General features: G+C 34.9%; 1 protein-coding gene across 2 annotated transcripts in view; it reads left to right on the top strand.

Moving 5' to 3' along the window:
• The window catches only part of LOC149806352 (histone acetyltransferase KAT6A-like), an 84,693-nt gene extending 75,196 nt beyond the window's left edge, over positions 1–9,497 (top strand). For both annotated transcript variants that reach the window (XM_089951905.1, XM_089951895.1), the window contains exon 8: positions 6,984–9,497. In XM_089951905.1, the coding sequence (XP_089808031.1) occupies positions 6,984–7,118 (135 nt within the window). In that variant the 3' untranslated portion in view covers positions 7,119–9,497. The remainder of the gene's footprint in view (positions 1–6,983) is intronic.
• Positions 9,498–15,505: the final 6,008 nt, after the last annotated feature.

The following is a 15,505-nucleotide window of genomic DNA, read 5'->3' as shown; positions in this document are numbered from 1 at the left end:
ATTTAATAATGCATTTTATTATTCCATTTTACTATTCCATATAAAATCTATAATCATCCACCCTATCACCGTCATCATTGCTTCAGTTAGGTGTACTGTATTCATAATATAGTTCAGTTGACTATACATGTAGGTTTTATCACCCTGAATACGGTCCAGATTGAGATTGAGTGTTGTGTGTGACCAAATTTCAACCTGATCTTCTATCGTGGTTAGTAGTTCACGGTAGTTGAGTTGAGTCAAGTTCCTCCCATATATATATTGCTCCGGTGGCCTAGTGGTTAGAGCGTCCGCCTCGGATGCGGAAGGTCGTGGGTTCGATCCCCGGCCGAGTCATGCCAAAGACTTACACAAATGGTACTAAGAGCTGCCTCGCTTGGCGCTCAGCATTAAGAGGTTAGTGTTAGGACTGGTCGGCTTGGTGTCAGGATAATGTGACTGGGTGGGACATCATGCTACATTCTGCGGCATGATGCCCCAGTGCTATATACATCACTATAAACTGCCACATTGCGGACATCGTAGCGACATGACTGAAAAAATTGTTAAAGCTACGTTAAAAATCCAAAACACACACACACACACACACACATCCTCCCATATAATATTCCTAATGCTCTTACATTCTTTTTAATTAAGTTAGGATTACGACCAGGGTGATTACCTCACCAGTTATCTATCAGTAATATTCTTGTCTTATCATGATTAATCGTCTCTGGTGAAGTTTGTGCAGCTGACTGAATGTAGCGTAGTTTTAAATTCCCCTTTCAAATTAGGTATTTTAATTCCAAGAATGTTCATATTTTTATTAATGTTAATATTTAAAGATTCTATTGCTGTAATATAGAGTATCATTGACAGGGTCAACGTTGTCTTACTGATCGATGTGTCATAAATTCTTCTGTTACTGCAACTTTTTTTGTTATTTTATATGTTATATTTTGGTACATGGCTTTTATTCAGTTAATTATATTTATGCCGAAACCACAGGATTCCAGTGCTTTAATGATGAAGTCTTTCTCTATTAGATCCAAAGCTTTCTCTTGATCGAATAGAAACATGACTCCTTTTCCCCCCTAAAGTCAATTATTGATCCAATCGATAGTGTGTTATTTAAAATATTTATTCCCATTCCCCCACAACTTTAGTTTACATTAATTATTGTATATAGGCAAGTTTTTATTCTGTTGATGATACTTTTGCTTAGTATTTTGTGGTCAGTATTTATTAGTGTAATCGGTCTCCAGTTTTTATTTTCGTTCCTATCTCCCTTCCCTTTATTTATAAATGTAATTATCCCTTCCCTCAACGTTTGTCATTTTCCCCTTAAAAAGTATATTATCATTAAGCAATTCTAGTACGTCAATTAATTCGTTTTGAAGTTTAATATAAAAGTCGTATGTAATCCCATCTGACCCTGGCGATTTCCCTTTATCCAAACTGCTAATTGTTTTACGAATTTCATTTTCAGTAACAAATTTGTCGCAGTGTTCTTTATCTTGTTCTGGTATTTTTTGGTAATTAGTTTTCCTTATGTAGTTTTTTTATAATGTCTATGTCTATTTTTGGGTCTTATACATTTCTGTATGCTACACTTTAATTCCTTTTAAAATATCTTGTTTTTGTCTTTGTACGTTGTACTATTTTTATACACTCTATTCTTTATTTCCTACCTCTTTTTAGTTCTATATTTTTGCATAGTCCTCTACCTTTTTTGTACACTTCCCCAAATTTTCCCGCCCTTATTTGGATACCTTGGGTGGTATTTTGTTCTAATTTGTTCCATTGTTTGAGAAGTTTTTCCTCTTGTTCTGTTTTAGGACCATTTTTGACTGTATTTCATGATATTTCTTATTTACCCATTGTTTCTGTATTTTCTTAGTTTTACTGTAATATTTTGAAATTTATTTTATTCCCTTTTTTTAAAATAATTTCCCAATTATCCTCATAACATTTAGAGGTAAGTTCTTTCAAGCGTAGATAAACAATGTCCACACACTCGTCGTGGAGCACGTGAGCATTGTTCATCTTCCACAGTCCTTGTCCCCATTTGATTGTATTAATGATCGTTAATTGTAGTATCACTGGTTTATGGTCTGATATTTGTTCTGTTAAAATCAAGAATTTTGTTAATACATCGACATGTCCTTCTGATATATAAAAAGTGCCTAAACGGCCCCCTTTATTGTGAGTATAATTGTGTGTATATTACCGTTTGTTTCCATTATAGTATCTAAAAAAATCTATTAAATTATTTGTTTTTAAAAGGAGTATTTATTAATTTATGTAATTGTTTAACAGAATCCAATAGTCTCTCACTTTTATCTAGGTCGCACAATACCCAATTAAAATCCCCTCCGATGATATATATATATATATATATATATATATATATATATATATATATATATATATATATATATATATATATATATATATATATATATATATATATATATATATATATATATATATATATATTTGTTTCCTGGGGCTTGTTCCCCCAGGTGGAACATATATATTAAGAATATTCCACTTTTTTATATTTATGTGTATTAATCTTCCTTGAAGTTCGTTTGGCGTTTTACAAAATTCTAGGTTCAATCCCTTAGCTGTGCATCGCACAATTGTAGCCAGGCCAGATTTGCTCTGTTGGGTGATTACTAGTGAAAACTATGACGTCTAAATCCTCTTCTAGTTTTTTCACTATTTGCACTGGCATACCATGTGTCTTTTGTAATAATATTATAGCATAATATTTAGATTGTTTCGTAATTTTGTTAATTTTGTTATATAAACCATTGATGTCCATGGTCCAGATATTTAGGTTTAGTCCCTCCATCTTGGATATGTCAATGGCTATTTATTGTGTATGATGGTTTTTTAGGTTAAAAATATATAATCAAGTTGATGGAATAGTAATCCCATTTAATTGGTATTAAGTTTCTTTGTTCTGTATTCCTCTAAACTTATTATGCGTTTCTTGTCATCTCTTGTTACGGATACAGTGCGTCTTGTTGCTAATATTTATTTTGTTCCTTGAGATCTTGCTTCAGTTATTTCTGCCACTTTTTTATCCGGAGACCTGTGCTTTCTGATTAAGTCGAAAACTTCTACCTCAGTTGGTGCTCTCGGGGTGGAAGCTGTTCTTTCCCTCTTTTACATTTTTGGTGTCGAGCATTAATGTTGCATGTTTTAGTGCTGAGTTCATTCTCAGTTCCTCCCTCTTTAGTTTGGATAAGTGATTCTGAGATATTCTCCAACATTACTGTTTCTTCCATCATTTGTTTCCCTTGTAATTTAACTATGGGGCTTGCAGGAGCGCTCTCACAAACCAGAATTTTGTCTGCTTTTTGTGTAGGTTTCTCTATGAATCGTGGCTCTATCAGTACAAAGTACGGAGGCTTCTTTATCTCCACTAGTTTTATTTCCTCCTCCTCTTTTTTTTGCTGTCGTTGTTGAAATCGTTTTATCTTTCCTTTTTTCCGTACAGTTAGTCTTTTCTGCAGATTCCCAGTTAACTGATTCGTCGTTGGAAATATTCTCAGTGTTTTCTATCCCTATCTCATTTGCTATTTGTTGTTCTGATTTGTCTACTTGTATATCTATGGTCATTTCTTGTGCCTTTTATTGTCCCGCTATTGGGGCTGGGGCTGGGGCTGGGGCTGGGGTTGGGACGACATTTAAAGCTTGTATGGTGGCTTCATTCATTTGTTTGAACCGCTGTCGCATACGATTTTTGTTGGGTGTATTGTTGGCAGTCTTGGGGAAGGGGCCCCGTTGCCCCACAGCGGTTGCATTGCCGAAAATATTGGCACCCCCGGTACCATGTCTTAATCATGAACCTTAGTACATAACAAAAGGGTGGGATCTTTTTTGCATCTTCCTCAGTGATGCTGAGGATTCGCACTCTCGTATGCATGGAAGGGAATACCCTGTAAGTAGCCATATGGCTTTACAGCACTTTCACTCCATATTTATTTTCGATTTTCATCTTTATTTCATTGGTCAAGACCTCCAATGGTTCCCAGAGAAATTAATTTATGTCATCTTCTCCCCTAGAGGTTTGGAGAATGGAGGTGGTGCATCTATCTTTGTTTCCCTCTTAGTTCGATTTCGGAATCATTTGGGGTATAGATGAACATCCCCTTTGCGAAAAGGAAGTAGGATCCTTTACCTCCATTTCGTAGACCTGGTATGTCACATGTATTTGTCTCTCTCGCTATTAGTTGCTGTCATACCTCAGCTGGTCTAGGTCTTTCATTTTCTGCAAATGATTTTAAGTCTAGAACTTGACAGCCCTTAGTCCTGTACGCGTACATGATTTTCCCTAGAGTTGTTCAAGCTCGGGATGTGAGAAAGTAGAATTTAACCTTACCCCCTTGCTCATCTTTCCAGATATTTGAATTTGCCATACTATTGAAAAATGTCAAAACTAGCAAGGGCAAAATGACTATGAAATGTTATCGTGGGTAGGTGGTTCTTTCCGGTTTTTTCCCGGTTTCTTCCTCCACCATTAATACTGGCCGCCATGTATAGCCTATCGTGTGCTGAAAAATGGCGTTAAACCCTACAACAACAACAACAACGACTATGAAATGTGAAAATATGTAAATAGTACTTGTTAGTAGATATATTGCAATTACATAATGTAAATAATGACAATATAAAATGTGATACAATTCTCATATACAAAGAATACTCTAAACAGAGTGTGGACATTTCATGACATGAGGTTCTGTAATGTGTAGATTTATATACAGAACGATGTCGCCATACATCGTCTGTGCGCTGAAAGTATTCGGTTCTTCCCATCGAAAGCACTTCGCACATGCGGCACAGGATGAACTGAAATCACTGTTCCGAAATATTGTACAATATACATAAATCACCCCCGGGCATAGTTGTACACAAAAAAGGAAACTCGAGTACATTTATTTAATGAATAAACGTATTCATACATTTCCGTGACATATGTAATGAAAGAATATCAGATAATACAGAAGTAACTCAGGTGTGAAATATGGGGTTAATTGACTTAGTGTTGTTATCTTTAAGTTGATTCATTCCAATATATCCATTCAAAAATTTAGCTGAAACAAACTTGGATCAAATTACAACCAATATTGGAATAGGAGTCAATTGAATGCACATTATATACAGTCATTTCATGCATAAATATATATTTACAAAACTTTATAAAAACTTTACATGACTATTTCTACAGGACAAAAGCTTGAAATTTGTTATGTTTCAAATAGTTTACTTAAGCTTGATGCTGATGCTGACAAATACTTTATAGTGACCTAGATATCGATAAGCCATATCGCCATCTATTTTATTTTCTGTAAATGTATGTAACCGCAAATTATAGCCCAGATATTTCATTGTTATGGTAGTAATTATAGGTTGTTGGGTGACTAATAAGCAAGTTTAGAAAATTATCTAAAAGAAAATGTACAGGGTGCAAAAAAAATGATTTTATTATGAGTGTCTGTCTGTTTCTAATATTCTTGGTTAAACCGCTTGGTTTCAATGTTCTAAGGCAGCGTATCCAGTAGGATTCATTTTCTTTCCTGGTTTCGGAGCTCTTTTGGGGTTGTGACCAATTGCAATAAGTGTTATATCACTGAAAGTGTGGCCTCGGGAGGAGAGGTGTAATGCATCTGGACGTCTATACAGCTTCTTTGTCATCCAATCAGATTTGTGTTGTCTCTGTTTTGTACTTGTCTTAAAAAGGATCAAGCGATCCGGCTAGTAAGACACTAGATTTGCACTGCTCATTGTCAGTTTATTGCATTTATCTTAAGCAATATATATATATATATATATATATATATATATATATATATATATATATATATATATATATATATATATATATATATATATATATATATATATATAATTAAAAATGTCAAAATTCAGTATTTTCGTAAAATAGCGCATTACTAATTTATTTGATGCCACCCATAATCATAATGTGTAATGAAGAATGTTCGAATCATCTGTTTGGTGTTTATGTACCCTGCTACATATTTTTTACGTCAGTAATTGATGTTGATATATAAATGTGAGGATTCCAAATTGAACAATTGTTAAAGCTACGTTAAAAGTCCGAATCACACACACCTATACTAAAGAAAGTTCATTTGATGAAGGTTATTTTATGATTTGGACAAATTAAAGAGCACCATAAATCAGATGAAAGACATTAAACAAAAACTGTATTCACCGCGTAACCAATGGATACTATTCTTCAGTGCCAATCCTTGGCCTAGACTATCAGTATCGTAAGAAACAGGGCAATACAAATAAAACAAATTATTCAGAGAACATAGTTACCAGTGTTCCGAGAGATATAAGTTGTGTATAAAATCTAACGTTTTAATGCGGGAATAAGGAAAATTTACATCTGATTATTATTTAGCTAAGTTTGGAAGGTATTCCGCATGTAATTTGCATTTATTCCACTGGTAGTCGTTGCTTCCTCACTGACTAAGTTTATTCCCAGCTTTTATCGCCTTCGCTTGGTTATTATTATTATTATTATTAATTCATCCACGCAATGGTTTAGTAACCTCCCAAGCAACACCTGCAGCTGTGTGTGTGTCTAAAATTTTCATCAGAGAACTTTTTACTGGGAGGGAACGCGTAATTAAATTAAATTTGGCGGTCGGGAGCCAGAATATATTGCTGTGTCACTGCATCCAGGATGTAAAGATCTGCATCATTCTGTCAGGCCATGATGTGTCGCTGAGTAATATAGTTTTAATGAACTTAAGTTAACTTACCCTTACATCCAGTGGATGGAAATCTGTTCGCTGATGTGACGGTTAGATGAGCTTATTTGTACTCTACCTACAAACCTACATAGTATAAATAATAATAATAATAATAATAATAATAATAATAATAATAATTCCAGCAATTACAACAGCAGCAATGAAAAAACAACAACAGGTATATCCCTATTTTTTCAGGAGATAGACGGGAAGTCCCTTCTACTGATGAAGAGGAGCGACGTGCTGACGGGTCTGGCCATTCGGCTCGGACCAGCATTAAAAATTTACCAGCACGTGATGAAACTGCAAACTAACGGCCAGGTCAATTATTAATGCGCAAGAAAAGAGCAGATGTTCGGTCCCATCTATTACATAGACATGACGAAACTACAAACACGTGACTGAAGGGCAGACAGCCAAGAACGTCATCTGCGGTGTTGATACATGATACATGTGGAAGCACAGACGACCAGGCAGATCAGTTATCGTCACACAATTCCCACTCCCTCGTAGATAGTTAAAGTAACATAGCATCAGTGTTCCATGATTAAATTGGCTATTGAAAACTTGATCTATTATGAGAATAACTTTGTATTGGAAAGTTGTTCACGAGAAACGAAAGACCACTACGAAAAGGAAATACTTGTAAGACTGTTTTTTCACGTTCTTTTGAATCTTAATCTCCGTTTGTCTTGAAATGGGTTTTGTGTATTTGCAAAAATGTCTCTAAAATGGACATAGTTGCTATCTTTATGCATGAAAGAAAATGCGAAAAGATAGAAAGGAATATGCAGGTAGTGTTACCCTTCATTTTGCAGCACTTCAGTGAGGTTTAGTTTAAACATTTTATTCCCATAATAATTAAACTGTTGGGGTTGAAATATAACTTTTCAAACTTATGTAGAATCCTTCCCGTTCAAAACGGCAATTAGCATCGTGTTGGAGGCAAGAAAAGAGAGGAAGAGACAGACGGAAAGATAGAGACCACCGTGAGTGAAATACATGAAAATGTATGATACTGATAATAATTACTACACAGCTATTGAAAGTAATCATTAACAAACATATGAAGGAAATCAGGAACATGTCTTGCTTCTTTTATATAATCTTCAACAGATTTCAACATTTTTTAGTTTAGTTCATACGATAGCTGTGATGAAGTAGCAATCTAATTATCGCTGGAAAAAATAGGTGATTAAGATTTAGAGATAAGATCCTGCATTGTCTTGTACAACAGTACAGTCTAAACAAATAATGGGATGCAATTACAGGTGCCTGTCATAGTGATGATTAAAGTACATGGTTAGTAAATAAGCTCATATTTAGAACACTATCATTATTTCTAATTCTTTCATGGATCATAAAATGTTTCCCTTTATCATGTATACAGTATTGTATAGGGGTGGTTGACCTGTTTCCCAAGTTTGCAGTGAGAGGTGCTAAAAGAAGAAAATAATTAAATGGACATTGAGTATCAATAATTTTATACACTGTACATAATTGATTCTGATCAGCTAGTTTACTGGTACAATTTTTTCATTCTGGTAATTCTGGTAATTTCAGTGATAGTTCTTGGTACCTCTAATTGAAGCTTTTCTAATCTGTCCGAGGCTTATAGAGAATAACCATCAACATACAACATCTGTATACTTGAAAACGTGGTCGTATAAATAACAAGTCTATTTTTTCTAAAGACTTTGGGATTGATTTGAATATTAGTGCCTTAAGTGATACTATCATTTTTCATACCGAATTTTCATAGATCGTGTATATGTGATGAGGAGTTTCCATCTTTCTAAAGAAACGCACCCACATGTTTATGCACAGTGTAAAGATAAATATTTCGCTATCAAGGACTAGATTTGGAAAGGAAACTGACATTTTAGTATTAGAGTCAGAGTTGCTTGGATTAAACTTAGTTGGTTAGACCAGTCCTATTGAGTTTCAAGATCAGTGTACTGAGTATTAAACAGCGTCCGTGTTGTCGGGATTAAACTTAGTTGGCTAAACCAGTCCTTCAGAGTTTTAAGATCAGTGTATTGAGTAGTAAGCAGCGCTTGTGTTGTTGCAATTAAACTTAGTTGCCTGGACCAATCCCTTAGAGTTTCAGAATCAGTGTATTGAGTAGTAAATAGCGTCTGTGATGTTGAGATTAAATTTCCTTTGTTAGACCAATCCTTTAGAATTTCAAGATCAGTGTGCGAAACATGTTCAGTTTAATCAGCGTTTGCAGACGCATATTGCTTCAACTGAAAACACTGCTTGACCAAGTAAATCATAAGCAGTATTGTATATGTGTATATATATAAATCTAGCTTAAAATGCTATTTTGAACTTAAATTTAAAAAAATGTTATTTTCAACTTAAATAAAAATAATATATAGTCTTGTTACATTCAAAGAACTTTTGTGATCAATTGTATGTATTTGTTTGTTATAATTTAATAATATGATATATCACTAATCGTACAGAATATAAAATCATCTCGTAATCCATATATTCAACCTTTATTGTATACTCTAAGACTTAATGTATTGTGTTTTATGTACAAATTATATTTTTGTTTATGAAATGTTGATTGAATGACAAGGCAATATATCTTGGTCCGTTTATTCTAACCGTGCTTTTTGACAGAAGTTTTAAGCACTGATTACTTGTCTTTAGTTGAAGGCGTAATCTAAAAATATGTTCGAAATAAAACGTGTCAGTATTTATTTCCTTTGATAGATGAATCATATACATTTATGTCTTGACAACATGCATTTCTTTATCTTCTATTGGCTTTTTATTCGTTCGTACGTACGTTCGTTTTTATATTTCTTTGGCATCTTAAGATTTATTTCAAGCCAGATATTTGTCTAATTATGTAATGTTTTCGTTAAAATAGAACAAAACAAAAATCTATGGCAGAGCATTTGAACGGCCATTTTCACATTATGAATATAACAGCTCCGGTGGTCTAGTGGTTAGAGCGTCCGCCTCGGATGCGGGAGGTAGTGGGTTCGATCCCCGGCCTAGTCATACCAAAGACTTATAAAAATGGTACTAACAGCTGCCTCGCTTGGCGCTGAGCAGTAAGAGGTTAGTGTTAGGACTGGTCGTCCTGGTGTCAGGATAATGTGACTGGATGGGACATCATGCTACATGCGGCATGATGCCCCAGTGCTAGACATCACTGTAAACTGCCACACTGCAGACATCGTGTTAAAGTTACGTTAAAAATTAAAGTCACACACACACACACACATTATGAATAAGAATTTGTACAGTATTTGAAATACTTTTAATCTGAACTCTGTAATATTCTGTATTCGGCAGTGCAGAAATATCAACCTTACTGCGTGACCTTACAATTAGAAGATAAAACTCATTTCACCAAAATATTTTCGGTAACGACTTTCAAGCAGTATATTAAGTTAAATCACTCATTTGTTTGCTACAAAATGTCATGTCGTGAACATATGTGGTATGAGATTTTTCAGTAATCATAGATTCAACAGTTGCATAATGAATGAACGAATAACCTGTAAAATCTTAAAATAAGGTTAAAAAAATCGTATGATATTTAGAATGAGACATGGTATTAAACTAAGTAACAAAAAGAGCAAAAGCAAACAAGGTGTGAACATTCAAAATATAATTTATTTCTTTAAAATACAAAGTGAAAAATTAAATGTAACTTACAGTATGGCGAATGCAATCCCAAATAGTCTAAAAGTATCGAGTAATCCAAATGTGTTCCAGTGGTATTCTAAGCGAAGTTCATTTCATTGTACTGATGTATCAATATAACTAATGAATCGCAATGATATAATACTGTATTATCTTTTAGTGAGTTCACATTAATTTCCAGAGCAGCAATTAGATCAGAACAGTCTGAACACGTTTTAATCCAATGAATGATTGAACTAAATATAGGAATCCTGTCAATTAAACATATCTAAAACGTAATTTGGAGAACGAATATTCGCCTAAGAAAAGTATAAACGTAAAGTCCACTACAGAAAGGACTCTACTGAGGAATTTTCACTCATTTAATCAAGTTTGAAAGATTATACTTGTATAATGGGGCTTTTAATTTTAAAGTATTATTCTCCACCACAAAACGTCCCTGTAAAACCATGTCCCTGCCCCAGTTTTCATTTAGTTTGCAGGTCTCTTGTCTATTATCACTCTTATTGGAATTAAGAAAATGAGTAGTAAAATGAGAATCACAATGATCATAACCTCTTGCTTGATCAATACTTGGAACAAGAGTGACCTCGTTAATATACGGACCAATATATGTGTCAGCTAAAGAAATGATGTCCTGATGAACCTGTTTCTCAGTATCTCTTTCGCCATAGCTCCAGTAATTGCACAAGTTGGGTATAAACCAAGACTTTCGATTTAAATAGGGTCCGCTTTTTCATAAAAACAATGCTTGTCATTACAAGTGGGTTATGCACAACATTATCTCCAGTTAGGTCATTACGTAAATGAATATTCTGAATGGGCAAAACGTCACCACTCGTATTGTCACGGGTCCTTAACGGGTAAAGCATATACTGTTCCGACTGTCACGGGTCCTGAGACTAAGCCTGATGACACACTAACACAATTGAGAGAAACATTAACAAATCCGCATTCTACTCCCTGAAATTAAAACCTTTCGCTAGAAGTATGCTTCTCAGAAAAAGGCAAAATACTTGAAAATTAAAGAGCCAGAGAAGCTCATATTTCTCTTAATATTTTCATAGTGGTAGACTTAGCAGAATCACCAACAAGTGATACAGAACCATTTGACATGAATGGTTCATAAACAGAACCTTTCGACATGAATGATTCATAATTCTCCCGAATAAAATCAGTCTGACGTTTGCGACGCACAAATGACCATGACCGCTTTGAAATAAGAGCATTAAGAATAGGTCTGTCTTGATAATGTTGCTCGCTTTTCAACCTGCAGCAATCATAAATAACGCACCCTTTCTTCGAATAATAAATTCAAATAGGAAGAGATACCTTTCTGATTAGTCATATCAGAAGATTGAGTCATAAACTTGTGCCTCTTTGATATTTGGAAGAACTCACGTAAGTCTGAAATGGCGTAGCAAAAAGCCTGCTGAGTGGAAGATTTATTGACGAATGAGGCTTTGTGAGTCAAGAAATAGACATCAGCTGTACTAGCTATATTCTATAAGGTTTCAACTTTATCACATCAAGGTAGGTCTTAACGTCACTATGAGCGCAATTCTTAATCTATTCAATAAATGAGTTGTCTGAAGTTATTATAATCTTTACATTGGTATCACTAGGGTTGGTGACACCCAGTGCGGTAATTCGTGGTGTCACCCCAATGGAGCTTCTTCCTTAACATACCATACATAATCCTTAGTAATGTCATTATGGTGTCACTCGGTGCGGTCCGCATCAGCCCGCAACACCTAGTGACGCCACTGAATCTTTATCAACCTTCCTGGATGTACGCCAGCCATCCAGCCGTTGTTCGTTTTGCCATGGAAACTCGACATGAGTCTGACCAGTTTCTTCTCTACAATTTTTAAACCTTCGACCATATGCTCATAACCCTTCCAGGTACATTCCTTAAGCACATCATAATTACCACTGTTGAGAGTGAAGTGTAGACTTCACGAGCTTTGCCAATAAGTTCACTTTGTAATAACAAAGTCCAGTGTTCTCTTGGCCATTTCAAATTTGTAGCAAAAACAGGAAACTACTTATCTACCCCCTTTTCTTTTTATTTTTGGTAACTTTGAAACCTCAACGTATGTGTAAAATGAAAGTGAAATCTATTTACCATTTCAAAATCTTGTAATTTAAATTCCATTTAGCTTTCTCTTTCTTTCTTTTGCTTTTTTCTCTTGCAGTTGCTTTACTCCCTGCTGAAGCTGAAGCTTTCTTAACTCATTTCCTTCGCGGGTTTTTTTTTAAAAAAAACTTTAATTCTCATAATTACCTGTCCGAACCAGGTGGAGACTTTTTAGTTAAACCCAAAGCACTTTTATCAAGAATATCTTTTTTCTTCATCAGATAATAAACCAAAATATTAAGTATCTAATGCTTCTTTAAAGAAGCATTAACTTCAGAATGATCATGATGTCTGGCAATTTCAAGCAACTCCTCCATGCTTAAGGACTCTTAACTCTTACTTGGTAGGGTCTGAAATAAAGTTCTCTACTTTAGATGACATGGTGAAAACTTGTTGGTGTCACTATAGATTTCCCAAGAAAGTAAATAAAATATTACAGGACTAAGAAAATGCGTTACGAAAGTGAAATTAAAGTTTAAAAACAATTATAATTTCTCTGAAATATTTTTTTAAAGAAATTCAAATATCGAAACGATCACCCCAATTTATTGTTGCTATTCTATTGTCTTCAACTAAGTAAGAAAAGGGAGCGAAAGACAGCAAGTTTTGAGGAATCCGAAATATAATTTATTTACGTTAAATACAAAATGAAAAATTAAAACTAATTCACAGTATCGTGAATGAAATCCTATATATTCCTAAATATTAGTGGTATTCTGAATGAAGTTCAGCTTATTGTCTTGATGTGCCAATATTATTGACGAATCATAATGATATCCCAAAATGCTTTTAAAAGAGTTCACAGTAATTCCAAAACAGTTGTTAGATCCGAATAGACCGACCACTTTATAGTTCCAATGAGTGATTTAATGGAATAACGGATCCTCTCATTTAAACGCAACTAAACGTCTTCTAAAACTGATATTAAAATGGTAGGAATACCTAATTCAGTAACTCCGCTCTTGTATATATAAACTAGGATGCAATTACTAAACCAGTAATAAGTCATTCATTCACACGTGCATGCAAACATGATCGAATGGTAATTTACAAAGACGTTTTAATGGTTTCATGGAAAGTAGTTAAGAAAGTGGATATATGTGTGACTGTGTGGAAGATTCGAGTCGGTATGCGGGGAAATTGTTTTCTTTGGAATATAATTGTATTTAGGGTTCATATACTATTAGGGATAGTGAATTTCAGTTAGTATGGGGTTGGTTGGAGACTTCGGGTTCTACGTGGGGAAGATTTGGGTTGGAATGATAATATGACGGATGTCATTGTACGGGTCTTTGGGAATTTAACATTACGGATGTCACACGTTTAACATCATGATGTGAATATGGGGATCAATGGAATTTTTAACATGACGGATGTTATTATTGGGTGAAAGGGAAATTTAACGTTGCCTTTGGGAGGGCATAGCAATCTTGGAATTTAACATTACGGATGGATTGGTATGAGGTTCCGTGAAAATTTTATACAACAAAATAACGCTGACAACGCGCAATGTAAAATTTACCAGCTATTTGTCTTCTGTTTGTCAAACCGGGCTGTCAAAGCAATTCGCACACCACAATAGAGAGATCAGACTGACAATCTTGTACCAGATTGTGATTGCCTCTAAATCAGCTACTTGTTTTGGGTCGTTAATGCCCTGGTTAAAAATCTGTGCTGGATGCCCCAGAGGTTTCCCATTTCCACTAAAACGGCATGGAACTCGGCCATGGTAATCGTCTTATCATCAATAGCTATCGAGAACAGTCTTGTAATAGTATTGATACTGCTTTGAGCTGCCGCGAGAAGTTTCGAATAGACATTCGTTAATGCAGCCTTAGATAGATTATATTACCAGCACTCCCAGTGGCACTGGTTGCTATCGATACATCTCCGACAACAAATTTGATATGTGTACCTATGATAATTGTTGAGGTAGGAATTTCAGCAGCAACAAGGTCAACAGTTGTCGCAGAGGCGATTCTGCTAAAAGTATGTACAACCAAACACACGGGTTTGAATTTCATGAGTAACGCGGTTGTCTGCTAATTTCATCTCGCAGCTGTTCCGGTTCAATTATTTTTTTTCGCGTTGGTAACTCTGCGAGTTTATCACAGTTTTTCTATGAAGAATATAATCGTGAAGTATAAATGCTGGAAAGTTTTACCTTCATCAGGTGCAACACTTCTAACTAAATACTTTGTTGTACTGGTATAATTGTGATACAGTCATTGAAAATATCTGCCAGAGGTATATTTAATTTTCCCGAGAGAACAGTTAAAACTCCAGTCTGGCATGATCTTTCTCGTCTTCGTCCAAAAAAATGTCACAAGGACAAGTGCGTTCTTATTATACAACAGTCAATATTTTTGTCTTCTAGGCTGAGTCATTGTTGGTACAACATAAATAAACTGGCAATGCAACTCGTTTAGACTTGGTTAGACTTTTTGAACCCCACTTCATCATTGTTTAAAAAATCTGAGTGCCTTTACGCCTGGCTGTGCAGTCTGTGACGGAAAAGTTTCGCGTGCTTTTGCAGTGATCCCAAGCTGGCCTCATATTGATATCGTGTACTTTTTTTATCAGCATATGTTTTAGATCCTTCTTTGGTTAATATTCCACTGAATAGGCCCAATGAAGGTATTACGCGTGGAGGTGAAAGCTACCCTGAAATCGTTGTTTTGCCACAACCTCGGAAACATCAATATGGCTTTTAATAAAAGCCACAGTCATACGACAGTCTCTAATTTCCCTACATCAGGTTGATTTAGGTCAGGTTTTTCACGACGAAATTTTTAAATAGGTATTTCGTATACGATTAAAAGTACATTCTAAGTGACACTTTAAAATAACAAGAGCATGTGGTATTGGGGAACGCATGTGTGCACGCAGTGCGTCAATACCAATATGT

Source organism: Sinohyriopsis cumingii, chromosome 1 (assembly GCF_028554795.1).
Source record: "Sinohyriopsis cumingii isolate HCF-2022 chromosome 1, ASM2855479v2, whole genome shotgun sequence".
Classification (NCBI taxonomy): domain Eukaryota; kingdom Metazoa; phylum Mollusca; class Bivalvia; order Unionida; family Unionidae; genus Sinohyriopsis; species Sinohyriopsis cumingii.
This window is presented reverse-complemented; position numbering and strand designations above follow the sequence as displayed.